Source organism: Podarcis tiliguerta (genome assembly GCF_965153285.1).
Source record: "Podarcis tiliguerta genome assembly, chromosome: 5".
NCBI classification, from domain to species: domain Eukaryota; kingdom Metazoa; phylum Chordata; class Lepidosauria; order Squamata; family Lacertidae; genus Podarcis; species Podarcis tiliguerta.
The window spans coordinates 56,545,228-56,571,825 of NC_139538.1; the positions used below are offsets into that span (position 1 = coordinate 56,545,228).

At 40.0% G+C, this 26,598-nt stretch overlaps 1 protein-coding gene across 14 annotated transcripts in view; it reads left to right on the top strand.

The window, feature by feature from the left end:
* Nucleotides 1-26,598, top strand: part of PTPRE (protein tyrosine phosphatase receptor type E) — a 167,669-nt gene that overhangs the window by 134,393 nt on the left and 6,678 nt on the right. For 5 of the 14 annotated variants that reach the window (XM_083439637.1, XM_083439648.1, XM_083439649.1 and 2 more), the window contains 17 exons: nt 1,008-1,110; nt 1,426-1,499; nt 5,793-5,926; nt 8,129-8,219; nt 9,976-10,052; nt 10,181-10,217; nt 11,378-11,475; nt 13,644-13,763; nt 14,459-14,622; nt 16,953-17,088; nt 19,015-19,164; nt 20,630-20,723; nt 20,961-21,037; nt 22,751-22,885; nt 24,349-24,474; nt 24,742-24,893; nt 25,992-26,127. In XM_083439637.1, coding sequence (XP_083295763.1) covers nt 1,008-1,110; nt 1,426-1,499; nt 5,793-5,926; nt 8,129-8,219; nt 9,976-10,052; nt 10,181-10,217; nt 11,378-11,475; nt 13,644-13,763; nt 14,459-14,622; nt 16,953-17,088; nt 19,015-19,164; nt 20,630-20,723; nt 20,961-21,037; nt 22,751-22,885; nt 24,349-24,474; nt 24,742-24,893; nt 25,992-26,127 — 1,904 coding nt within the window. Of the gene's footprint in view, nt 1-1,007; nt 1,111-1,219; nt 1,361-1,425; nt 1,500-5,792; nt 5,927-8,128; nt 8,220-9,975; nt 10,053-10,180; nt 10,218-11,377; nt 11,476-13,643; nt 13,764-14,458; nt 14,623-16,952; nt 17,089-19,014; nt 19,165-20,629; nt 20,724-20,960; nt 21,038-22,750; nt 22,886-24,348; nt 24,475-24,741; nt 24,894-25,991; nt 26,128-26,598 lie in introns of those variants that run through there. The other 9 variants (XM_083439644.1, XM_083439638.1, XM_083439647.1 and 6 more) reach the window with 6 other exon arrangements.

Sequence of the window (26,598 nt, forward strand, 5' to 3'; positions counted from 1 at the left end):
CTGGGTTTTCTTAATTTAAAAAAGCTCAGCTTCGCTCTATACCTACTTTGCTTAAACCTGTGGCATTGTTTAAATCCACAGTTCTCATCTCAGTGTGGCTCCACCCCCATTTTACTTAAACTCCTGTCACTGTTTGAGTACAATGAGAAGAGAGGGACACTGAAAGGGGAAAAGTGACTGTTTTAAACTTCTCCCTCTTCCATTTCTCACCTGCCTCTTGTCAAAGAGATAACAGATGCAAAGCCCTGACATATTCCATGGTACATTCCCACAAATATGTATTTAATTCCTGGTACCACAAAGTTCCAGATTCAGTGTAGCACAGGGGGTCAGCAAACTTTTTCAGCAGGGGGCCGGTCCACTGTCCCTCAGACTTTGGGGGGGGGGACGGACTATAATTTTTTAAAAAATAATGAGCAAATTCCTATGCCCCACAAACAACCCAGAGACGCATCTTAAATAAAAGCACACATTCTACTCATGTAAAAACATGCTGATTCCCGGACCTTCCATGGGCTGGATTTAGAAGGCGATTGGGCCGGATCCGGCCCCCGGGCCTTAGTTTGCCTACCCATGGTGTAGCACTTAGCAGAGATTGTTGATGAGGAAGTAAGAACTGGTGGTGGTTTGTGATTGGATGGTGGTGGTTTAAGCTTTGGATGAAAATCAGTTAGCATCCACCTGTTCCTGGTGGTCAAATACTCCACAAAGCTCAGAAGGGTACATGAAGGCCATTTATGGTTTGATGGTGTTGTCTGACAGCAAAGAAGCAAATAGCTGTATGGCAAAACTATTTCGGAAGTGCAAGTGACAAGGGAATTGTTGCTGTCAGGATTCTTATTTCTAGCCAAGAACTCCGAAAGAGGTTATAACTTGCTCAAAATGCTATGTGGCTAATTCGTTTTAAGTAATTTGTTAAGTAGGAACTGTGTGTATGCGATTTTATCTGTTAGAGATTAAGAAATTTGTTGTTTCCGAACTTCTTACTTCTCTTTTTAAATTCCTAGGCCCTCCAAAAGAAAACAGTCCACCGCCACATCTGTTGACTTCAATGCTGATCCTGATTCTGGTGTTTATAATTCTGATCCTTTTAGCTGGCTATTTCTTCAGGTAAGCAGACATCAGACGCTTAGCTTGGAACTAGTTCTGTCTTGTTTCCATGTGATCTAATGAGGAAATGAAAGTGTGTTGCGTGCAGCTGTGCCGGCTGCAATCACCCACATTATCGAGGGCAGCGGAGGATGTTACACACACTGTTTCTCTCCACCATCTGAAGCTTTTACAAACGGAAGATGATTAGAAAGAGTTTTTCCAGAATTACATGGTTTGTGAGACAAGCTGCAGTATTATACGTAAACAGGTAACTTATTTATTCACAACAGATCTGCACTATCCCCCTAAATTTATCTTATTATAATTATTAAGGTTCAGGAAACACAGAAAAGCAGTGGTGACTTCAAGTGATAAAAAAATACCGAATGGAATCTTAGAAGAACAAGGTAAAATATAAATTTGATTTACTTAATATTGAAAATCTTAGATTTTTTAAAGTGGTAAATATAATGCTGAATGTAAATGTTTGGTTACTGAAATGTTTGTTACTCTTAGTTGTTGTTTTTTTAAAATTTGAAAACTTTCTTTACTTTTTAAAGCAACTTTCGCTTTTGTAGTAATATGCTGCTTACAAGTTTCTATCCATAACAGGGCGTAGGATCCAACACAAAGACTGGAAATTGAATATATTTATATTTAAAGTCTAGTTAGACTTGGGCCACTTTTTACATTTTATAAATGTTAGGTATACAACCGAGAGATCTTAAGCATACCTTGTCCTAAAACCATTTTTGAAGAAGGGTATATAAATATTTTAAAGAAATAATTACACAAGAATGTTTTGTAAATGTGAGAAACAGTAGTTTGAAAACATGTGTATCATACCTATTCATTTGTGAAGGAGACAGAAATCACTGTAGAACCCAGCTGAGTGAACTGGATGTTTTTATTTCATGTATTAAAAAAAAGCCTTGAAACAGAGCCATGAATTGGACTTGCAGAAAGTTGCAGCCATTGAATAATACTTTTGTTTAAAAGTAGTTGTTCTTAAGCATCTTTATGATCATAACCTAGATCATAACCAGTGTGATGTTGCTAATACCTATCAATTAGATATTGCATTCCAAGTGTTCAGGGCACTTTAGACTGCAATCCTGTACACACTTACCCGGAGTAAGGTCACATCCTTTAAATCACTTGGCTTTCCCCAAAGAATCCTGGGAACTTTAGTTTACCCCCTCAGAGACCTTTAGTGTTGTTAGCTGCCCTGAGCCCGGCTTCAGCTGGGGAGGGCGGGATATAAATAAAATTTATTATTATTATTATAACAAACTGCAGCTCCCAAGATTATTTGGGGGAAGTCATGTGTTTTCAATGTATGGTGCGAATGTGACCGAGGTCCTACTAAACTTAACAGGACTTGCTTCTGTGCTGATGTGCATAGGATTGTGCTATGAGAAACATTCTCTTGGTGTCAAACTACAGTTTGTAACTGGAATTATAGCGTGTTGGTTAGGCGAGTATTTTGCTTTCGAGATATAACACCCCAACCCCCGTAGTGTGTCCCTTGCTCACAAAATTTCAAGGCTTAGTTTAAAATAAAATAAAAAATGAAATATGCTATTATAGTCCATTTTAGCTGAGGAAGGATGGAACAAGCCTTACTCCAGGTGTGCTGTGTCCCTAATAATACCCCTTCCCCTGTGAATGAAAAGCAAGAGGCAGCCACATGTGACATTTGTGTAGTTTAACTCTCAGTGGCTTGGATCCAGAAACTCGGTGAGCAGAACTAGGGCACTCCTGTGAGTGGAAGGAGGAAGTTACTATTTTGTCCTTTTGCCTGGAACTGCCTGTTCCCACTGAGAATCTGCTCTCAAAGGTTTGAGGCTCTTTGAAACACATTAAATTGCTTGGGGGACTGCAGGAAGAAGGTGAAGCTGGCAAAAATCTCTGCTTCCCTCCCACCCCACCTCACCTCCTCCCCGTTCTTCCAGTGGGAGTTTATACTAGGTTACAGTCTCTCTCGTGAATAATAATAATAATAATAATAATAATAATTTATTTATACATACCCCACCCATCTGGCTGAGTTTCCCCAGCCACTCCGGGCAGCTTCCAATCGAGTGTTAAAAACATTACAGCATTAAATATTTAAAGCTTCCCTAAACAGGGCTGCCTTCAGATGTCTTTTAAAGATAAGATAGCTGCTTATTTCCTTCACATCTGAAGGGAGGGCGTTCCACAGGGCAGGTGCCACCACCGAGAAGGCCCTCTGTCGTAAGGTCATAAGAAGAGCCTTTCAGAATCAGGCCAAATGGCCATCTAGTCCAGCATCCTGGGCTCACAAGGGGTCAAGCAGAAGCCTATAGGAAGTTCACAAGCTGGATACAACAGTATGTTCCCCATTTTGATTCCCAGCAGCCTTGAATTCAGAGGCATACTGAGGGCAACTCGTGCTTCAACCAGTCATCCTTTCAATAGTCCTGTATTGTAAATTTCCATTTCATGGGCAAGGGGCTAAGAGCTTGCCCCGGAGCAGCTGGTTCATAGCTGAGTTTAAGCCTTAAACTGGTTGGCTGGACTCACAATTTACACTACTGGCCACTGAGCTGCACCTGATTTTATGTGTAAATAAATACAAATACATTAATAAAAATACAGTGGTATCTTGGTTTACGAACTTTATCCGTTCCGGAAGTCCGTTCTTAAACCAAAACTGTTCTTAAACCGAGGCGCGCTTTCCCTAATGAGGCCTCCCACCGCCGGTGCCCTTCTACCGTTCGGATTCCGTTCTTAGACTGAGGTAAAGTTCTCATACCAAGACACTATTTCCGGTTTTGCGGAGTTTGTAAACCAAATCGTTCTTAAACCGGACTGTTCTTAAACCGAGGTACCACTGTATAGGCATAGTAACTGTTACACAAGAATACACCATCCAGCTGTTAGAGCAGAGCTGTAGCAGAAACAGATAATTAGCAAACAAAAAGAGGGGGAATCATGGAATTGTTGGAAGGGACCCCAAGGGTCATATAGTCCAACCCCCTGTCATGCAGGAATCACAGTTAAATTGTTTCATGCCTTTTTTTCACTACAGCTTGTATTAATGCTCATTTTTCAAATGCTGTGCGTATATTTACAAAACCAATATATACGGCAATCGTCTGGAGAATTAAATGTCTTTTATTGTGTACACATAGTCCCGCTTTCCTCCAGTGAGCCCAATGTGATATATGTTGTTCTCCCCCTCCCAATTTATCCTCCCCCAAACCCTGTGATGTAGGTTAGGCTGAGAGAGATGGTGGCTGGCTCCGAGGTTACATAGTGAGCTTCATGGCTGAGTGGGGATTTGACCCCTGGTCTTCTAGGTTCTACTCCGATGCTCTAACCACTACAACATATTGAACGGGTTAAAAATGAATGACACAATATAATCAGCTTGTCAGATTCAGCAGAATAAATATTGGTGGGTGTTTCCAGTGGCGTAGCGTGGGTTGTCAGCACCCGGGGCAAGGCAAGTAATTTGCGCCCCCTAACCCATGGATTTTCGCCCCCTAACCCTAACCCCCAGATGTTGCGCCTGGTGCGGCCGGGCCCCCCTGCATCCCCCACACTACGCCACTGGGTGTTTCTAGATGTGGGGCTTCTCTTCAGGAGAGCCCATTGTGAAATTTAACTCATTTAGCTATGAGTTCAGAATTGCTAAAATGAAGCATCTAAACTGTTCAGATGTGTGTTTCCCTTCCCTTCAGTCCCAGAAAGGAACTTTTCCCCCTTTTGCTTTGGCACTAAAATTCCTGCTATGGGATATTTTTTCCCTTCCTTTCTTATAGCCCACCCAGCACCAAATGATCTGAAGTCAGGTTATACAACATAGTTAAAACAAGTACAATTTACCATATTTTTCTGTATATAAGACTAGGTTTTTTTCCTTTAAAATGTCAAAAATTAGGGGGTGTCTTATACACAGATACATATTCCCCCATTTTCTTAAACCTGAGTCCTCCAAAATTCGGTCTTATAGATGGAAAAATACGGCACATTAAAATTATAAAATAAAACCACAAAGTAACAAACCAGCAGCTTCCACTGACAAACTTCTCTTTCAACAGTGTCCCATCCTTTTTCCTGCTGTTATTGTGAGGCTTTTGTTTTCATCAGCTTCCTTTGTATGTTTTTGTTCATTGTGTTTACTGTTTCATTTATTTATTTATTAGTTGTGTAAAGTATGCTAAGTGTTTCCATTTTGGAATTGTAAAGGTGGGCTATGCATCTTAAGAGGATTAAATGTACATCCCTCCTCTCAGCTAAATACTCCATTGATATTCACTGTTAATTATGAGTATGCTGGCTAAAAACGTAATGAGATTTTTTCCTCTCTGCTGCGTTTCAAGTCAAATTTGCACAGCATTGTACACATTACTAGAGTTTGATGTGTTTCCATTCTGCCCACTGTCTGTCCCCAGTTTCCCAGTCTCCCCACCCACCCCAGCTCCTATTGGTAAAGCTTTCATCCACCCCAACTCCACCCCTTCCCAAATCATCATCTTAGGAACACACCTCAGAGTTGAAGATTAAATTCTTCCTTAGCATTACTAGCATCTTTTTACACATTATCTTTTTAAAAGCCAGCGCTCATCTTTTTCTTTTGGTGAGCAGGGGATTCTAAATGAACATTTGAACTGCAGTGCCATTATTCATACCGTATGTAATAATAGATATTATGTTTGCATCCTACCCAGCAGAACAACAGATGCTTCTCAGAAGGTCTCCTTCTGGCCCAAAAAAGTATTTTCCTATTCCAGTGGAACATCTGGAACATGAAATACGGATAAGAGCAGCTGATGATGGGAAGTTGTTTCGGGAGGAGTTTAATGTAAGTCTTCATGTTTTGCATTTAATGTTGTGTTTTCTTCAAAGACACAGCAAATACAGGTAACAAATTGTGTGTAATACCTTATTATTCATTCATTCATTCATTCATTTATTCCCCACTAATTCTGTCCCATGTGCCACAACTTTCCAAAATCCTACCTCCTATCAAACATTCCTTTGCCTTAAAAGCTATGGAGTTTCCCACTCCACAGTGCCTTGTTGCAAGAAATGGGGATTGGATCATCATTAGCAACTGGTTATTACGGAGAAAAGAGATAAATAACCACCAAGCTATCCCACATCTCAGAATAGTGTGCAGGCATATGGGTAGGTGCCGAAGATCCATGAATCTTGCTGAAGCCTAAATTGTGGTAGCAACTGTGCATCATTGTGCTGTTATTTGCCACTTGGCGAACGGGATGTGGAGAGAACTGAAGCAAGTTCTGGCTCCCTATTAGCAGTAGTCCCTCAAAATCTGCTTTTAATGGTGCTGAAGGTTTCTTGTAAATACGATCCTCACCTCGTTCAGTAAAGCAGATTTGCTCTTTCGCTTCCTGCTACATTGTGGTTGCATACAGAAGGGGTTTCTTTTTCCTGGCTGCTCGCTCACTAGCAGAAAGGAACATACCATGTTGGGTTTGCTCTCTGACCTCATATGAACAGTTCTATGAAGCTGAACTTACTCCTTACATCAGCTCTCATAGATGAAGCCATGGCAATGAAGGAACAGCATTAGTTTAGGTTTGAGTTCATCTAAGTGAAAAAGCAAATGCCAATTAAACCGTCTCTGTTATGCAGCAGTGCCCTTTAAGGCTATAATATAAGGGGAGGCTATAATTGTCAGGATTTCATGTCAGTAGTTTTTATGTTTATATGCTTAAAATGTGCCTTTTTAAAAGTAATACTGCATCTCTGTCAATTAAATGTTTTATCTTTGCATGTCTATAAATAAATCATAAATAATAATAATTAAATACATCCTGATGCCTTGGCACAGTGTGGATCTCCTAAATATATTAGGTGATTTCATAGTAAAAAAAAACTTATTTTCCTTCACTAATTATGTTTGTTACTTTCTAATGGTAATTTACCCTGCCTCCAAAATGGAAGAATGTACCAATGTACCTATTTTAAATGTAATAATAATAATAATAATAATAATAATAATAATAATAATAATAATATTTTATTTATACCCCGCCCTCCCCAGCCAAGGCCAGACTCAGGGCGGCTAACAAGCAATAATAAAAACAAGTTGAATGTAGTAATGTAGTAGTGTAATTTAGTAATGCAAACTACATGAAACCCTATTTTAAAACACGGAAGTCCTGGTCCAGATAGAGTAATGTATAACAAGGTGTTGCATGTTACTACTGGCTTGAGAGAGAGTATTCCTACTGGGATTGAATGATTTGACTCCAAGGACATATTGTGGTACAGGTGTGCACACTTTCCAGTGCAGCTGGAAATCTGTTCATAGAAGCATGCCTCCAGGTGCATTTCTCCCCTAATTGATTGGGACATGAACCTAGTGAATATCAACGCTGCCTTCTGGCGTTGATGGTCAAATGGTATGTTATGTATTTGATGGGCATGTCTAAGGCGCAAACTACATGTGTCACTTAAATTGTAAGTGAGTGCAAGTTTTCTTCCACAAATTACAGGCACAAGGCCCTGGTGTGGATTTGGAACCTGGATTTCTATGCAGACACACCTTATTTAAAAACTTTAAACGTTTATAGTCATTATAGTTTCTAATGAGCATTTATATGTGGATTGAAATAGATTTCTAAAAACATAGCACGTCAAACTAATCACATCACACGCACACACTTTGATTGTCCTTGCATATTTTGAACTTCTTGCTTTGGATTCACATGACTGGGATTTTGAGTCCTTTATCCATACTCGATAATCCTGTTCATTTTCAATGTTTATGCTTCAGTTCTTAATGGCATGGTCACTACATGAGTCATTTTGAGATTGTTATTTCAAGTTGCCAGCGCAAACAACAAACACTCATCTTTCTTTGAAACTGGAACTTATTCCTGGGGTTTGGTGGATTCAAAGAATTTTGTTAACCTTTTCATGCGGGCATTATTGAGCTCCATGGGATACAGCTGTTTCACTTAAACCATCTCCTCTATGTAACCACTCACTATAGTATGCTGTTTTGAACTGACACTACATATTTTTCCTGTAGTCATTACCTCCTGGATATATGCAAGGAACACTTGAGATGGCAAATAAAGAGGAAAACAGAGAAAAGAACAGATATCCCAACATACTACCTTGTAAGTATTAATGATTTGTTGATTTATTATAAATAATAAGGTTTATATTGGGAAGGACCAAATTCTTATTAAAGTAATAGTGTTTTTCATGCAAGTACCCATGTTAATCTGTTGCAGAAGGAAACAACTGTATTGTGGCATCTAAAGGCTACAAGCTTTAGCCCTAGCTTTTATTGACTAGAGTCTCCTTCAACAGATGCATGCATTGGTACTATTCTCAGTTGGCAGATACAAATGTGCATGGATAATGAGAAAAATAGTAAACATTTTGTCCAAATGACCAAGATGTACAGTGACTGTTGTGTGTTAAGCTTAAACGTATTTATAGGGGTGACCTGTCCCATTTTACTACCTGAGGCAAAACAGGAATTGCCTCCTCCCCCTCCACTTCCGCCATCACCACTCCCACCTCTCACCAAACGTGGTGGAAGCCAGGGCAGTCCTCAAAGCGTTGCCACTCGCTTGGCAACGTCACATGTCCTAACACCTCCCTATTGGCGGCAGAAGCAGGCGGACGGAGCGCCGCCTCTTGCACTTCTGCCACCTGAGGTGGGCTCTTCACCCCGCCTCATGGTAGGGCCAGCTCTGCATATTTAAGATAATCGCATTGACAATTCACAACACTGATAACATGGTTTTTCTAACCTTTGCTAAACAGATATAACTGGAGAGGTAACCATTATGGTTTGATTATGGTCTAAATAAATAGACTCAAACTTCCTGAGTTCTCCTGCAGCTTTGTCCTTGTTGGTAGGTGATACCAGGATGACAATCGTTGCTTTGATTTCTTTCTTGCCCTTCATAAGGCCTCAGATGACCTGCAGCAATTTAAAAGTACAATATTAAAATCAATTTAAAATAAATTACAGTCAAGAGAATAGGGTGGCTGCACATGAATGAATTCCTGTTGGTGTTTATCTGATGCCATTAGGTCCTGTAACAGTTTTGCCTGAGTGCATTTGGGAACAGAGCTGGTATCAGGGTTTGTAGCAGTGCCTTGTCCCAGGGCTTCTATCTCTCCGTTAGGCTGGGTCACCTTTTTACATGAGGGGCTGAATGTAAACAAGGGAAGGCCTGTCACCCCAGGCCTGTGAGAGAGAAATATAATTATTTAGGATGGGTGTACATCACTGATGATACATTGGCATGGTTTTAGCTGGTTGCTGCTGGAGGCAACAGTAATGGCATCAGCCATATTAAGGCTGTTCATATGCTGATCCCTGACAAGTATCACGTCTAACCTGCCCTTCTTCTGCCTGCGTAAGACAAACAGGTCGGTCTCTACATGAAAATTATAAAGGGACAAATATTTGACAATAGAAATGGCTGCATTCAGAAACAGTGAGGTGATATTTTAGTCTTAGATGAAAACTTAATGTTAATATTCTTTGAGAAAGGAACTTTAAAAGTGGACCGCGGAGTGAAACTGCTGAAGTAGAATTCATCAGTAAATTTGATTTTGTTTCATGGTCTCACTAATGATTTTTGTTTTGCTTTATTTTATCATGTATTTATTATGTATTCTCATTTTGCATTTTTGTGTTGTGAACTGTCCTGGGATATCCGCATGAAGGGTGGTATACAAATTTAATAAATCAAATGGTGTTGCTATTGGCTTAAGGTATTCATCAGGCAGAATAATGTTTTTAGAGTTTGCTTTGTTGCTGAGAAGAAAACAATATGTTTCAGAAGGTTGTCAGCACTGTATCTATATTTGCCAAAGGAGCTTCTAATTGTGTATGTTTGTTCTTTACAGACGACCATTCCAGGGTAGTTTTAACGCAAATAGGTGGACTTCAGTGTTCAGACTACATCAATGCTTCATATATAGATGTAAGTGAATAGATTTCTTTTTAAATTACTTTTTAAATTTTTAAAGCAAGCAGCACATTGACAGTTTTGAAATTCATATTGTAAGAGCATAGGTTTAAAAGACAACTGTGTACATTGTTTTCCTCCAGGGCTACAAGGAAAAGAATAAATTTATAGCAGCTCAAGGTATCTCCATTATTTCATCAATTTCTCTTTTTAAATGTTTTGCTTTATTCATCTGCATGTACAAATCAATTTCAGCAAATGTGTTCTTCAGAATTTACCTTTATGCTTAGGCAGTCAGATTTTAAAGAGCTTTTTGAATACAGCTTTGGCTTTATACCCCACTCTGCATGTTCACACATTCCTTAGAGAATAGGGAGGGTAGATGAGTAGTCCTGCTCCAGACATTTAGCCTTGGACTGTTTCTAAGCCACCCATTGCAGCTGGCGTGCTAACTCTGAACAGAACCCAGACGTGAAGGATGGGCTGCTCAAGACATGGACTAAGCACTTTCATTTATTTCTCCAAATTACATCAACAGGCAGCTAGGCCTAAGGCCAAGCCCTATATAGCACATCAGGAAAAGGTGTGAGCAGCCAGGCAACAGTAGTGAGAAATCAACCACCACCTTGCCAACCCTCCACATGAGGAAATACGTCTTCTACAAAGTTCCTGCTGGTGCTCCAGTTGTGTGAGAAGTTGCCATCTATAAGCACCCCAAGCCAAAATGAAAGGAAAGGGAGATTTTAAACAATGAAAGATAGCATGGTCACAATGACATCATTCCTCCTATGAACTAGAATCAGATATCTCTATTTTGTGAGAAATGCTATTTTTTAATAAGCTGCATTAAGATGCATTGCTTTGCTTTAAACATACAGTAATATGGGAAGCACATGGGTTTGCTATCAGACCATTTCCATCTAATGAAAGTGCAGCCTTGTCCTCTCTGAAGTTACCCATTACATCATATTTGAAGGCCCTGCACTGAGTGCCCTATCTTCTAAGGTTAGACAGGACCTTTTCTGCCTCTTTGGATAGCCTGTCTACATTTGTTTGCATGACACATATGCTAGCATTATTTAGGTGTTAGATGAAGACTATTTTATTTCCTTGGGCTTTTGTTTGACAATTTTGCTTCTGGGCAGCATTGCTACCTCTTTAGTATTTACTGTGGAATTATTTGGTTGGTTTTAAATCTTGTGAACTGCTTTGAACGTTATTATCGATAGAGATATTTTTAAATAAATGAAATAAATATTTTTTTCCCCTTTTCCTTTTTAACAGTAGTATTGTTTATGTTCATCATAGTTTTTGATTAAATAGCTGTGTTGTATGTGTAGGCCCTAAACAAGACACTGTTAATGATTTCTGGAGGATGATATGGGAACAAAAGTCTGCAACTATTGTCATGTTAACAAATGTGAAAGAGAGAAAAGAGGTAGGACCCATTTTTAAAATATTTCCCCTCATACTGTTTGGAGTTTTCCCATAACTCACAAGACTGTTACTAATGTTACCACTTCCTGTTCCGAGTTCTTTAATAAGTCTTGGGTTTCTGACACAATCGCTGCAGCATGCTGGCTTAACTAAACTTTCTTCACTTCTGAGCAAATAATTGGTGACTAACTGAGAAACTTAATGGTGTGTGTGTGTCATTTCTGAATCATGTTTTCTGTCAAATGTGAATGTTCGGGCTTTAGCCCTGGTTTATGGCAGTTGTGAATTACCTTTAGAGATACAGTCATACCTCGGGTTACAGACGCTTCAGATTGCGTTTTTTCGGGTTGCAGACCACCGAAACCCAAAAGTACCGGAACGGGTTACGTCTGGGTTTCGGTGGTTGTGCATGTGCAGAAGTTCTAATTCATGCTTTGCAATTGTGCAGAAGCTTCAAATTGCAACTTGCGTGCGCAGACGCATCACTGTGGGTTGCAAATGCTGCGGGTTGCGAACGTGCGTCCCGCACAGATCACATTCGCAACCTGAGCGTCCGCTGTACATAGTTTTCATTGGTAGGAAAATATGTATTATTTATTCTGCATCTATTTTCCACCTGAGAATATACACTTGCATAGGGTTATGAAAACATCTTTTAAGATACAGTGGTACACCGCAAGACGAATGCCTCGCAAGACGGAAAACCTGCTAGATGAAAGGGTTTTCCGTTTTGGAGGTGCTTCGCAAAACGAATTTGCTATGGGCTTGCTTCGCAAGACGAAAATGTCTTGCGAGTTCTGCGGGGTTTTTCCCCTCCCCCCCTTTTTCCCCAGCCCCTAAGCCGCTTAACAGCTGTTAGCTAAGCCGCTTGACAGCTGATGGCTAAGCCACCTAACAGCTGATCTAAGCCGCTTATCAGCTGATCTACGACGCTAATAGCCTTTTAGCAGCTAATCCGCTAATCCCTTAAGCCTTTAATAGCCGCTAATAGCCGCTAAACCGCTAATAGCGCTAATAGCACTGATCTGCTAATGGGCTTGCTTCGCAAGACGAAAAAAACCGCAAGACAAAGAGACTGGTGGAACGGATTCTTTTCGCCTTGCGAGGCACCACTGTAGTAATTTGTGTAAGAAGTTAAGAAGAGCCTGCTGGATCAGGCCAATGGCCCATCTAGTCCAGCATCCTGTTCCCACGGTGGCCAGTCAGATGCCTGTGGGAAACCTTCAAGCAGGACTTTACAACAACTGGTATTCAGAAACATTACTGCCTCCAATGCTGGGGGCACAGCATAGTTATTATGACTAGTAGCCTTGTGTTGTGGGGGGCGGGAATGGCTGAGAATTGTTTGACTGCATTTTTCTCGTCCCTAATTCACTGCCAAATTTCGTTGTCTTTCCTGGAATGCTAGATGGACTTTCAGGCTCCAGCTTACCTTCCAGCCCAATTACTAGTTCCTAGAATAAAACATAAAATACAATATGAAATTTCCCAGCTCATCTGCAACAGGGTAGAGGATGATGGCTGGAGCATATTCGTGTGCATATTCATTTCCTGTTATGCTTTTTAGGTAGCTAATTAAAAGTGAATAAGGTGTGTTTGGGAAGTAGAAAATAATAATAGTAATAATATTTAAATTTATATCCCACTCTTCCTCCCAAAGAGCCCAAGGTGGCAAACACAAGCAGTAAGACAAGAAAGACATCTAAAGGCAATTCCAATACAGATGCTAACAAAATAAATATATATCTCGGTCACTGAGGAGCATGCAACTTTTATTGCTCAAGGATGACCTCTCCTGGCATTTGTAGAGAAATGTTGACAGAGTTCTCAACAATTCTCTCATTGTATGCCGTATAGATTTTTAAAAGAATGTCATGTAACCATTGGCTACAAATGAATTGGATTGAAATTATTGTATCCTGCAACCTGGAGAAACAGGCTTTTAGAAATCAGAGAGGGATGAAGTCATGCCTTAATGAATTTTTGGTCCTATGGTATTTCATAACTCACTGTTAATATAGTTAGGTGGTGTCAGTTTCAGTTTTAGAATTTTAAAAAGCATACTTTAAATAGACTCAAAATAATTGTACAGCTTTATAGTAGCTCAGTTATTTGAGGGGCATATATTGCAGCTTGAGGTGACTGTGTGTGTTCTTTACATTTGCACAGGACAAGTGCTTCCAGTACTGGCCTGATCAGGGATGCTGGACTTATGGAAACATCCGAGTTTCTGTGGAGGACTGTATAGTTCTTGTGGATTATACTATTCGGAAGTTTTGTATTCAGTCAGTAAGTTATAGACCCCATTTAATATTTCTCATAATTGGAAAACGTTCCTGATCTATTTTTAACCTCTAAAATACGTACTTGGAATTGTCTGTTTTTGTTGAGTAAAAACTGTTTTTGTCACATGAAAACTTAGCTCTACTCAATACTTATATTTTATTAAACTGTGCCCGAAGTGAGATTTCATTTGGCATTCTGCATGTAGTTTTTGTTTTCATGTTGCCATTAAACACCGAAAGCTCTAGTAGCTCTCTGTTCTCTGAAGTTTCTTTTGGGAGGGAAATGTCTATAGTTCCAATTGGGGTAAATTGTTCTCCATCCACTTGCCAGTCTCAGGCCAGGGGTGCTTACAGGTTAAGGTGTCCCCACAATAACTCTTGCTGAAAGAAGGGGAAGTGTGGGTGCATGAAGACTAAGTTCTATATGAGCACAACGTTCAAGGTCTTTGAATGCGCTTATGACTTACAAAGTGAGGCCATTAAGGCACATGCTTTAATTTGCAGTTTCTATGCTTTTTGCTGGCAGCTGAGTAACTCTGTAATTCTCTTTATATACTGAACATGTTAAATTAATTCTTAGACTAGGCTGCTATTGCTGATGTCTGAAGAGGGAGGGATCCGTCACACTAACTGGATTGTTTGCTGATTTTAGCCAAAGAAATAAATGGTCATACTCATATTTTGTTTCTGGCTCTCTAGCAGGTTTCCGATGGCTGCAAAGCTCCCAGGCTTGTGACACAGCTTCATTTCACCAGCTGGCCTGATTTTGGAGTGCCTTTCACACCTATTGGAATGCTCAAATTCCTAAAGAAAGTAAAATCTTTGAATCCTGCACATGCTGGACCAATTGTGGTTCACTGCAGGTATGTGTATGTATAAATATGCAGATACACACACATCCTCATGGAAAATTACCTAACAGGAAGTGGGCAAAATCAATTTTACATGCTTAAACAACAAGTGCCTCCTTAATGTGGGCTTTTCCTACTAGGCTCTATGAGAAAGAGCAGAACAAGCCAACATCAGAACTAGTATCAGGAAACTGGCTTCTTCTTGATGATTATTATTATCCGTATTGTATCACCTGTGAAAAAAAGCAAAGGTTTATCCTTAGTTATTCATCAGCAGGGATTAATTTGTCCCCTTTTCCATTTTGAGAGACCGGCCATTTGTTGTGACTTATGCCAAGATAAGCTTGTGCAAATCTCCCTTCAGGAATCTTTTTTACAATTTTAAAAATAGCCCATCGTACAAAACTTTACTATCAGCATAAATATATTCATAAAGCACCAGCAGTTTTCTAGGTTAAGAAAACAATACAGTCTCTGCTGCAAGCTTAGATATGGCACAGAAGTGAAAAGGGATAGCGTTGGAACAGGAAAAGGAACAAGCTCTTCGTAGTAATGTAGTTGTATTCCTAGCAGTCTGTGTAGCCTTATATGTAGCTATCAGTACCGTGAAGGAGGGAGGGGAAGGCAGTCTGAGTCTGATGGAGGAGGAAGCATGGGTGATTCATGCATTCTTAAACCACACTTGAAAGTAATCAACGCCCAATCAAAATGTAAAAATGCTCTTTGTACAACTTGTACCGGGATGCTTAGAAGAAGTGGTATCGCTGATAAACTTTTTTGTGTGTATATATAATAAATGGGAAAGGGTCTAAGGAAATAAGTTATGATTTAGAAAGCTGGAATATGACATCACAAGAACAACAGACCAAAATAAAATAATAGGATACCAGAGGAACATTTATGCCTAGCACAGGATGCCAGGCCCTTTTCCTCTGAAAGGAAAACTGAAAATCATTTGAGTTATCAGTAATCAGTAGCAACCATGCCCCCTCTAGTGGTTGTGCTATTAAACACTAGGACAGTATTTTAGCATTTCACAGTAGATCAATACTGTACATTTTTATATCTAATGTTCATATTGGTGTCAAAATGGTATTTTAGAATTCAATTCAGTATACAGTGTTACCTCAGAAGTCGAACAGAATCGTTCTGGAAGTCCGTTTGACTTCCTAAACGTTCGGAAACCAAGGCACAGCTTCCAATTGGCTGCAGGAAGCGCCTGCAGCCAATTGGAAGCCATGTCGGACGTTCGGGTTCCAAAGAACGTTCACAAACCGGAACACTCACTTCCGGGTTTGCGGCGTTTGGGAGCCAAAACATTCGACTCGCAAGGCGCAAGTTTGGGATCCAAGGTAAGACTGTATTTATTTCTTCATAAGGCCAGCATAAGGTGCTAGTTAAAAATAAAAGGTGAGTCTCAAGTTCAAGATCCTAAAGTAGTTAACTTGGGAATGTGCAAAGTGTGTCTTAAAGTGAAAAGAGTGGGTGGAGGAGGGAACCCTTGTCTTACCTCCTGATTTCCTCTCCTTAGCCCATCCCATGGGATAATTTTTCACCCGGATACCAAAGTGAGTCCAGCTGCTAGAAGAACAGCAGCTGGAGGATGTCTCTAGGTGGAAGAGCAGAAAGCAGCAGGGAGGTTTCAGTAGCCCCTGCCTATGCAGCCATTTTGTCACTGTAAATTGTACTACAATATGTGTGATCGCAGCACACTTGCAATTAAAGGCACAGTGAACCCCACATTACGTAGTTTGGCCATAAGCAGCAGGAAGATTACTTATGGGTATGGTCCAATGGATACTTGAATCTGAGTTACTTTGGGTTTCTATCCCAACTTAGATTTATTCAGGTTCATTCAGGCTTCTTGCTGTGAGTCCCCAACCCAATGCGAAGTAGTCCTGGACAAAGAATGAAACCCTGTTGCCTTGGGACCTTTGCAGAAAGACTGTCTCAGAACTGGGCAGGATTGCAGCTTGCGAGAAAGCCTTTGAGCATGCAGCCATATTTGCAAAGGACCGACACATGCTTTTTACATAAACACAGAGGGTGGAATTGCTTGGCGATCCCCTACTCCTGTGTTGTTAAGAAGGAAGCATTGCCTAAATAGGGGGTCCTGTCTCACAATAAACTGAACGCAGGAGGTGTTGATACTGCCACTAAACGTAGTGGAGAGAGTCTGCTCTGACCTGTCATAGTGCTTGCAATATAAGTAAGGAGGATAAAGAAAATGAGAAATATTGGGAGTAAGACTTCAGAAGAAGGATTGCCAAGTCCAAAAAATTTACTGCAATATGTTTCATCATTTTCCTCCTAATTCCTGTTGCGTTTCCTTTCTTCTTAAGTGCTGGTGTGGGTCGTACAGGCACATTCATAGTAATCGATGCTATGATTGACATGATGCATGTCGAGCAAAAAGTCGACGTTTTTGAGTTTGTGGCAAGAATCCGCAATCAACGCCAACAAATGGTTCAGACCGATGTAAGTAAATAAAATACACCTTATGTCATCTTTATCAATATTTTCAGCTTAAAAGATGACAGAATGACTCAGCCATTTGGAGGGAGGTGTTGGCCAACATTTTCTGCCCTCACCCATGAAAAACATTCCACCTTTTGCCACTTGTGTGGGAGCAGGAAAATGTTTGCACCCTGGGAATGCACCTGTGCTCCCTTACCAAAAAAGCAGTACTTTGCAGTCTTAATTTACTGTTCCTTTAATACTAAATCAGCTTTGCTTGTCCAGTGACATTGTCACTTGGCTAATCACGGTTGGCTATGTGATAACATCCAATCCAATCCAATCCAAATCTTTATTATGGTCATAGACCAGCATCTATGTCATCTATGTGATGACATCATTATTCCAAAGCAGACAAGACCTATTTTTAAAAAAGTGTGCCAGAGCAGCAGCCAATTAGAGCAGCAAATTGTGGGGCCTGGGATAGTGGAAATTAAGGCAGATAGTGGAAATTATCGACAGTAAACTCAGTTACATAGCCAATCCAGCAGGGGTGAACTCGCCATCCAGGGATCAGCCGCACAATGAAGTTTCCCACAAAGAACTTGGTGCATGGTCAATCCATTAGAGTTGATCAGGCAGCCCATCTGCTGGGCAGTAAGTCCAGCCCTGCTTTCTGCAGGGGCAGGCTGTGTGACTCAGTTCTCAACGGGGCAGTCAGTCATGCAGCCACGTATTTACCTACCCTCACCTGACCATGTTTGACATTGAGTATGAGGCAGGTTGAGCACGGTTTGAAGAACAGCCTTGTGGGCTTAATTTCAGCCCACAGAAGGAGGTTCCTCACCCTGGCCTCTATGATACACGGGTAGTGGGGTGTTACTAGTCAGTGTAGACCAGGGATAGCCAATGCACTCCGGATGTTGTTGGGACTGCAGCCCTGGTCATTTGCCACGCTGGCTAAGGCTGATGGGTACTGTAGTTCAGGGACATCTGGAGGGCACCATGTTGACTACCCCTGCTGTAAACAATACTGAGGTAGTCTGACATAGTATAAGAGAACTTTCTAAGTTCCAGAGATACAAAACATCTGTATTAATTCTGAAAAGCTCCAATTCTTGCACCTTAGCACAGTCTTATTTTTCGCTATATTTAGTCTCTGTTTTCTTTTTCTTTTTCTTAAAGGTGTGATTCATCTTTTGTGTTCTAAATGGCTCTTTGTGATTCTAGAATGCTTTTATGGGGTGTGAGCTGTTAATTTATTCTGAAGGATGAAGCTTCTCTGTAGTTTAATGTTGTTTTACCTCTCTCCAGATAAATCACTAGCTGCAGCCAAGATTTTCCCTTTGCTTTACAGTTTGCAGTTTGTCACCAAAATTCCTAAATGCCATAAGGATGAATTATTACATAAGGATAAGATACGTTTTATCATTATGGGAATAAACTTAGGTCAAGCTCATGCTTTTTCTAGCCTTTTGTGTGGCCAGAAAAAGGGGATAGTAAGGTTTCACTTCAACTTTTGTTGAACTGCCTTAGGATGATTAATCAAAACTCAAACGAACTGTGATTAGTCTCCAAGCCTTGGTTTTTGAATCTGGATTGTTTCAATAAACCATATATTAGCCACAGTTTAGGATTTCAATGTAATGCTGAACTTGGGTTAATTGAAAATGGAAGTGAAAACTTCCGATCTCCTTGTGGTCACTCCGGTGGATGAGAGAGGGATGAGCCTAGACTTGTTCCTTAACAGTAAACTGTATTTTATTGGCTTATTCAATCATAACGTATGTGTAAGTTTTTTACCTACTATTTTTAAAGGCAAAGTTACATTTCTGACTACTGTATAAAAGTGTATGAGATAGCTGGAGGTTATTCATATCATATATTATATGCGATTAGTAATATTTAAAGTGTCCTGGCTTATAAAATGGCTTACGTTCTTTACAGATGCAGTATTCCTTCATTTATCAAGCCTTACTTGAATACTACCTCTATGGTGACACAGAACTAGATGTGTCCTCCTTAGAAAAGCACCTGCAGCCATCGCACAATGCAGCACCAAATCTTGTCAAACTAGGGCTAGAAGAAGAGTTTAAAGTAAGTATTAAATAAAATTTTACAAAGATTTCAGGCTCACACTTAAAAGAAATAGTTTCTTACTCTGATTTTTCAAAGGTTAATCCTCTTAGAGTATTGGGTTGGGGTTGGGTATTTTTTAGATAAAGAAACTTCACCTGAATTAGAATTTGGTGATAATAGTCATATTATGCATAGCATATATAATATGTCTGGAGTTATGAATATAGTGAAGTTATGTTTTAAGGCTAACACCAGTTCTACTTTCTTGACTTAACTGTAGCTCAACCCATTCTTTTGCATTTTGAGATCTGCTGAATTTGCAAATATGAACAAAAGTAATTGTCCCTTCTACTTTTGGAAGTTTTTTTATGTTACATTCATACATACATTTGTGGTAAATTATAACATCAATGTTCAGCTTTCCTGTATTGCAGGGGGTTAAACTAGATGACCCACAGGATATCTTCCAACTTTACAATTCTGTGATTCTGTGTGTGATACTTATTGTTTAATATGTACATACTACCTTTATTTTTTAACTTACTTTACTTTCATTTAATATGCAATGCTTTATCCAAAGATCCCAGGGCAGTGTACAATATTAAAAACATAACTTACATAGCATAGGGGGGGAAAAACACAGAAAAATCATAGTAACAGTCTCTCCACATTTAAAAAGCCATAGAATATTTAATGGCCAAAGGCTTGGGTAAAGAGGAATATTTTTGCCTGGTACCTAAAGACATGTAACGATGGCACTAAGCAAGCCTCTCTGGGGAGAGCATTTCACAAATGGGGAGCCACCACAAAAAAGGCCTGTTCTCATGTTGTCAGCCTTTGAACCTTTTGGGGAAGGGAGGGACAAAGAAAAGGCCCTCCAAACGCAGGGTCTGGGTAGGTCCATATAGGGAGAGGCAGTCCTTAAGGTATTGAGGTCCTGAGCCGCTTAAGGCTTCATAGGGCAGCACCAACACTTTAAAATGGGCCCAGAAACCAATTGGCAGCAAGTGCTGTTGGGCAAGGATTAGCGCTATATGCTCAGCTTGTCTTGCCCCAGTGAAAACTTGGCAGCTGAATTTCACAGCAGCTGAAGTTTCCGAACTGTCTTCAGAGGCAGCCCCACTTATAACACATTGCAGTGATCTAACCTAGAAACAAGTAATATATACAAGCTACTAGAAATTGAAATGTACATATCCAGCCCCTATAAAACCCTCTTTCTAGCTACCTACCTTGCCTGCAGAAAACAAAAGCAGTGTGTTTTAGTTTCCAGGTTTTAGGAAATTGCTTTTCCTTATAGGTATAACATAAAAGAACACAGGTGAAGGTTTATGTGGTTTGGGATCAGGTGAATCAACTATAAATCTCTCAAAGGAACAGAATATCATGAAATTTTGATGTGTATCTGTTAGCCATTTTTGGTATTCTGTGTTTTTATACAGTAATCTGCAAAGTCCTAGCCCAATCTCTCTTTTTGCTGTAGAAATTAACAAATGTTCGAATAATGAAAGAAAACATGAGAACTGGTAATCTGCCCGCAAATATGAAGAAAGCCAGAGTTATCCAAATCATCCCATGTAAGATATTAATTTTCCTCTTTGTAGATACCGAAATACTTTTATTAATCCAAATTACCTAGTAGTGTACGGTTATGTTACACATTCAACAGCAGGTGGCACTGCTAGGCTGAAGTACAAAGACATGTCGTAAACTTGATTCTACGAAAGCCTGCAGCTTCATAGCTTTATTGTATTATTGACTATAAAATGCTAAGTATTCTAAGAAACCTAATATGTGGTGTTTTTGTATTTTAGATGACTTTAATAGAGTGATTCTTTCAATGAAAAGAGGTCAGGAGTATACGGATTATATCAATGCTTCCTTCATAGACGTAAGTGTTTCTGTGTATGTGGAATATGTGTAGTACTGATTTTTACAAGTCTTTTCAGCAATCAACTTTGTTTTCGACTAGCAGGCAACATGGTTGCACGTGTGCTTTTATCATTACCACATGAGCTATATTGAAGAGTAACTTGAGAATTTTCAAGAAGAATCGAATTATCAACATCATAAAAAGTATGGCTTTGCACTTAAAATGTCAACACAGAGAGACAAACCTCCCTGCTCTCCTTGTTCCTTAAGAGAAAACAGAAATTGAGGTCCCCACCTGCAGCGAAGCATTTTCTAGCTATCAAATAAGAATTTTCCTCTTCTCCACTTCTTCCAAATACAGTTCAGCTGCCTGAACAGTATTTACTCCTTCATGGTCTCAGTCGTAGGGTTCATCTCTATATACACACTGCCATCTTTTTTCTCTTGACTCTTAGATTTTTATTTTATTTTCTAATACTTTCATACAGTCCTCAAGGGAAGCTTAATAAGTCAGTTAAAGAACCCGGTTAAATTCCCCCAGTCTTTCCAGTGCCACCTAATTACATTTTCAGACACTTGCTGGATTGTCCATTGGCTTTTTCTCTCTTGTGGTGTGTGTGTGTGTGTGTTTGTGAGCGTACGCGCCTACAGGGCTTGCATGAAAATCTATCTCGCAGGAGGTGGGTGGTGAGAAGCACCTGGCTCCCACTTTCACTCTGAAGGACCCCATTTGCCCTTTCTCAGATGCCTCACAGAAGTCTCACATGGGTAAACACAACCATGCAAGGCTTCTTCAGGTCTGACGTGGCAGCCAGGGGGCCAGGTGGAGTATCAGTTCATCATGCCCACATGAGGCAGCCACCTGAGATTATTGCCTGAATTCATGAATGCCAGCTGGTGTGGTGTAGGGGTTAGAGCAGGGGTAGGCAACCTTTGGCCTGTGGGCTGGATGTGGCCCAATTGCCTTCTCAATCTGGCCCATGGACGGTCCAGGAATCAGCATGTTTTTACATGAGTAGAATGTGTTCTTTTATTTAAAATGCATCTCTGGGTTATTTGTGGGGCATAGGAATTCGTTCATTATTTTTTTTCAAAATATATAGTCTGGCCCCCCACAAGGTCTGAGGGACAGTAGACCGGCCCCCTGCTGAAAAAGGTTGCTGACTCCTGGGTTAGAGTGTTAGACTAGGGCCTGGGCGATAAGGGTCTAAATCCTCACTCAGCTGTGAAACTCACTGGGCAAACTTAGGCCAGTCACTGCCTCTCTACCTATCCTATTCTACCTCACAGGGTTGTTTTAAGGATAAAATGGAGAGGGGGAGAACCATGTGTACCACTTTGAGCTCCTTGGAGGAAAGGCAGGATATAAATGCTGTACTAGTAGTATACAATGCAATGCAATGCAATGCAATGCAATACAATACAAATCTTAAGTGTTTTTCTATTCCTCAACTGGTTTCCCTATCCTTCCATTGTATGTAAGGGACTAGCTACAGTTTTCTGGATTTGTGGCTCATTCTGGAGCTTTCTGAAAAGAATTGTTTGTTCTGATATTTCTAGTTAGTCTAGAATCTGTAATGTATTCCTGTTGGTGTTTGTCCTTTGATGCTATGGCCTGTCGGCTATGCAAATAAAGTCTAGTAGTATCACTTTTAGATTGCCTGGAGTTAAAAATTTGAAATCACTGAGGCATCAGGTAATCGTTGCATGTATGTCTTTTTTTACTGTGAAGGGCTATCGCCAAAAGGATTACTTCATTGCAACACAAGGACCTCTTCCTCACACTGTGGAAGACTTCTGGCGAATGGTGTGGGAATGGAAATGCCACACAATTGTAATGCTCACCGAAGTTCTCGAAAGGGAGCAGGTATGACCACTTTGCCCAATTAAAAAAAAATAAAATGTTTTGTTATGAGTAGCGTAAAGTGTGATGAGGAAATGAAGTTTTTCTTCAGGACATTCCAACCCACTAAAAAAAAAGAAGATAATTAGCCTATAATTAGCCACAAATATGCTTGTGAGAGCCAGTGTGGTGTAGTGGTTAAGAGTGGTGGACTCGTAATCTGGTGAACCAGGTTCGCATCTCTGCTCCTCCACATGCAGCTGCTGGGTGACCTTGGGATAGTCACAGTTCTCTGAAGTCTCTCAGCCCCACTCACCTCATAGAGTGTTGTTGTGGGGGAGGACGGGAAAGGAGAATGTTAGCCGCTTTGAGACTCCTTCGGGTAGTGATAAAGCGGGATTTCAAATCCAAACTCTTCTTCTTCTTCATACCACCAAATCTTAGCAAAGCCCAGCAGTGTTGAGCAGCAGAGTACTGTGCAGCCTGGGGACTATGTGGTGTCACTGTAGTGTTTTGCTGTTCTTCTTCCTCACCCCACTTTTTTTAAAAAAAATGCTTTGCTCTTGACAAAGATTTTCAGGCTAGGAATGAGACATGTAGTAGCATGGTTCCTGATGCACACAGCTTCACGCAAATTGTATCTAACCTGGCTTGATGATCCTCAGTAGTGAAAATTCAGACAAAAACTCACAATTCTAGGGAAAGTTAGACATAATCAAGTCACTTGGAAAATCAATGGTAATTAATCAATGGTAATTAATCAATGGTAATTAAGTGTGCTCAACTGAGTGCTAAGATGTCAGTGGAGCTTGATAGTGCTTACTTAGTTTCCTCTGGACCGCACTGCGTGTCAGCAATTGCATGGCATAGCTGTCAACTTTCCCCTTTTCTTGCGAGGAATCCTATTCGGAATAAGGGAATTTCCCTTTAAAAAAGGGAAACGTTGACAGCTATGCTGCATGGTGGCAAGAAGTCTGCATGTTTGGTGTAGCATCAAACGACATTTCTTAACTTAAGGTGAGATATAATGGGTTTTACAGTGATACCCGTTTCAAGCGTTGCTGAAATCATTGTTAAGTCATTACAAAAGCAACTTGTGTTGTCATATTATTCATGAAAGTTTTTAATGTGTCTTTCTAACTTTTTCCCTTTTTAAAAACTTTTTATTTGTCTCCCAAAGTACAGAAGTATTGCATGTCAAGCATATGCTTGTGTAATATCAATTGCCTATAGAAAATAGGCATCAACTTAAACATGGAGAATGCAGAACTTCCTGTATTTTTCTTCTTCTGTTCAGTACTCAGATACAGGGGCATTAAATAGTTATTCTGTATCATATCTAATGTGCGATTGGAGGAAGGGGAAGGAGACAGGAACTAGTTCTTACTAATGTTTTTGAGGAACCAGTGCTGTATCTGCATGAATATATTTCAACCATGAAGTTCTGGAGGCACCATTCATTCCTTTTTCTTCTCTCAATGTCACAGGAAAAATGTTTTCAGTACTGGCCATCAGAGGGATCTGTTACTTATGGAGAGATTACCATCGAGATAAAGAGTGACTCACTGGCTGATGCCATAAGCGTCAGGGACTTCCTGATTATGCACAATCAGGTATTAATGATAACATTTTAAATACGTTTGTGTCCGCTGTGGTTTTCTTGACTTCAGGGTTGCTTAAAGCCAACTGAAATGTAAATTTAGCTCAATTTAGATTACTCATTAAAATCCTCTTACCTTATATAAATCACATGATTAATTTACATTGACCATATATGAAAAGGTTCCTATAGATAATAAGGTATGTGACTGGCTTCCAGTGTTCCCTTCCACTCTTGAAGCTGCATTGAATTTGTGGTTTTCTTGCCTTTAAATGACCAGGAGAAGCTGGGCAGACTTGTCCGACAGTTTCATTTTCATGGATGGCCTGAAATTGGAATTCCTGCTGAAGGGAAGGGAATGATTGACCTCATTGCAGCTGTCCAAAAGCAGCAACAGCAGACAGGAAACCACCCCATTACAGTGCACTGCAGGTAAATAGTTTTGTATTTTATTTTGCTCTATACTCCTTTGCTTGTTTGTAAGTTTGCAATATTTCTATTCTGCCCATCAATATTTCCATGACAAATATTTACAAAAATGTAAAAATATATTTACAATTTTTTTAAAAAAGACAATAATTTTCTATAAAAAACATACACATTTAAAATACACAGACCCCAGAAATTGACCAGGTGTCATTGCAGTTATCGAAGTGCCTGCACGACCTGATTGTAATGCCCAGTCCCTGTTACCAATCTAGTAGCCTTGAAACGATTTTCTGTACTCTGGGAGTTTAAGAGGGAATGGACAACTATGACAAGATACTCAGTTATCAGAAATGGGGCATTTGTCAGCAAGGCTTTAATATCACTTTCCTGGAGTGATAAAGTGATATTAAATAAAGTGATATTACATAAAGTGATCAGCAATGGGGAACCTCTTGGCCATGGGCCTAATTAGGTCTGCCTGGCTTCTGAATTTGGGCTGCAAGACCATTTTGGGCAAACTACACTCACCTACCAGTCACCTATTGTCATAAGATGTCAGCTACAGAGATCTGCTTTTGTTGGATAAACTGTGTTCATGATTTTGAAGCCCAATTTCTTATTAGCTAGAACTATAATTCATACATTACATTACATTAGCTTCAATGTGTAATGCACAGCAGTCAGTCACATAGTGATAGTCAGGCTCTGGCTGGTGAGACAAGGATGTTTTGAAGAGTTTCTAGAAGTGCTAGGAACTCTGTTTATATATTGTTAGTTTAGAAATAGCATGATGTAAACATTTATGCACATAAAGTGATTGCAAGATTAAGGTTGGCTGGTTGAAAAATTTAGACGTGAGTTTATATTTCAAGAAAGTTTTCCTTGGCTAGTAGAACTAAATTCTGTTATCTGCATGAAAATGTTTATATTAAGCAAATTGGCATAATTTATTCTGCTTCTGCCAGTCCTTGGAAAGAACAGTGAGGCAATGCAGGGATTCTTCTCAGTAGCAGGAAATCAATTCAGGGGGTATTTTCATTGTATTGAATATGGATTTGGTAATATAACCTTTTAAAGAAAAAAAATGTATATGTATTATAGTGCTGGAGCTGGAAGAACAGGTACATTCATTGCACTCAGCAATATTCTGGAGCGAGTCAAAGCTGAGGGGCTCTTAGATGTATTTCAAGCTGTGAAGAGTTTACGACTGCAAAGACCACATATGGTGCAAACACTGGTATGTTGTTTTAACCACAAAAATATTTGTCAAAAGGATAATAGGATGTTGGTATTTGAGCAAAGTGTCACAACACAGGACTTGGGTGTTCACAAATACATGTAGTGCCAATGCTTAGTCGTGTTGCAAAGCCACACCACAACAACTTTTGAAACTGCTGAATAGCCTCTGCACAGTGCTATAGAGTATCTTGGATTTTGGGGGGGCGGGGGAGAGGAGTGTACAGCTGGTCCTCTGAACAGCTAATAGCAGTGGCAAGATCCAAATATCATTGCATACCTTTGCAATCAAGGAATTACGGCAAGGGTGGTCTCCCTGTATATAAGGGGCAGATTAATTAGAGCTGGTTATTTGTGCTCTGCTTGCCTCTCACAGTTGTTTTTAAAAACAATAGCAATAGTCAGGCTTACATATGTGTCCTGGTATCAGAATATAGCCATTTTTAGCTGTCTTTTGATGGCTCCCCCCCCC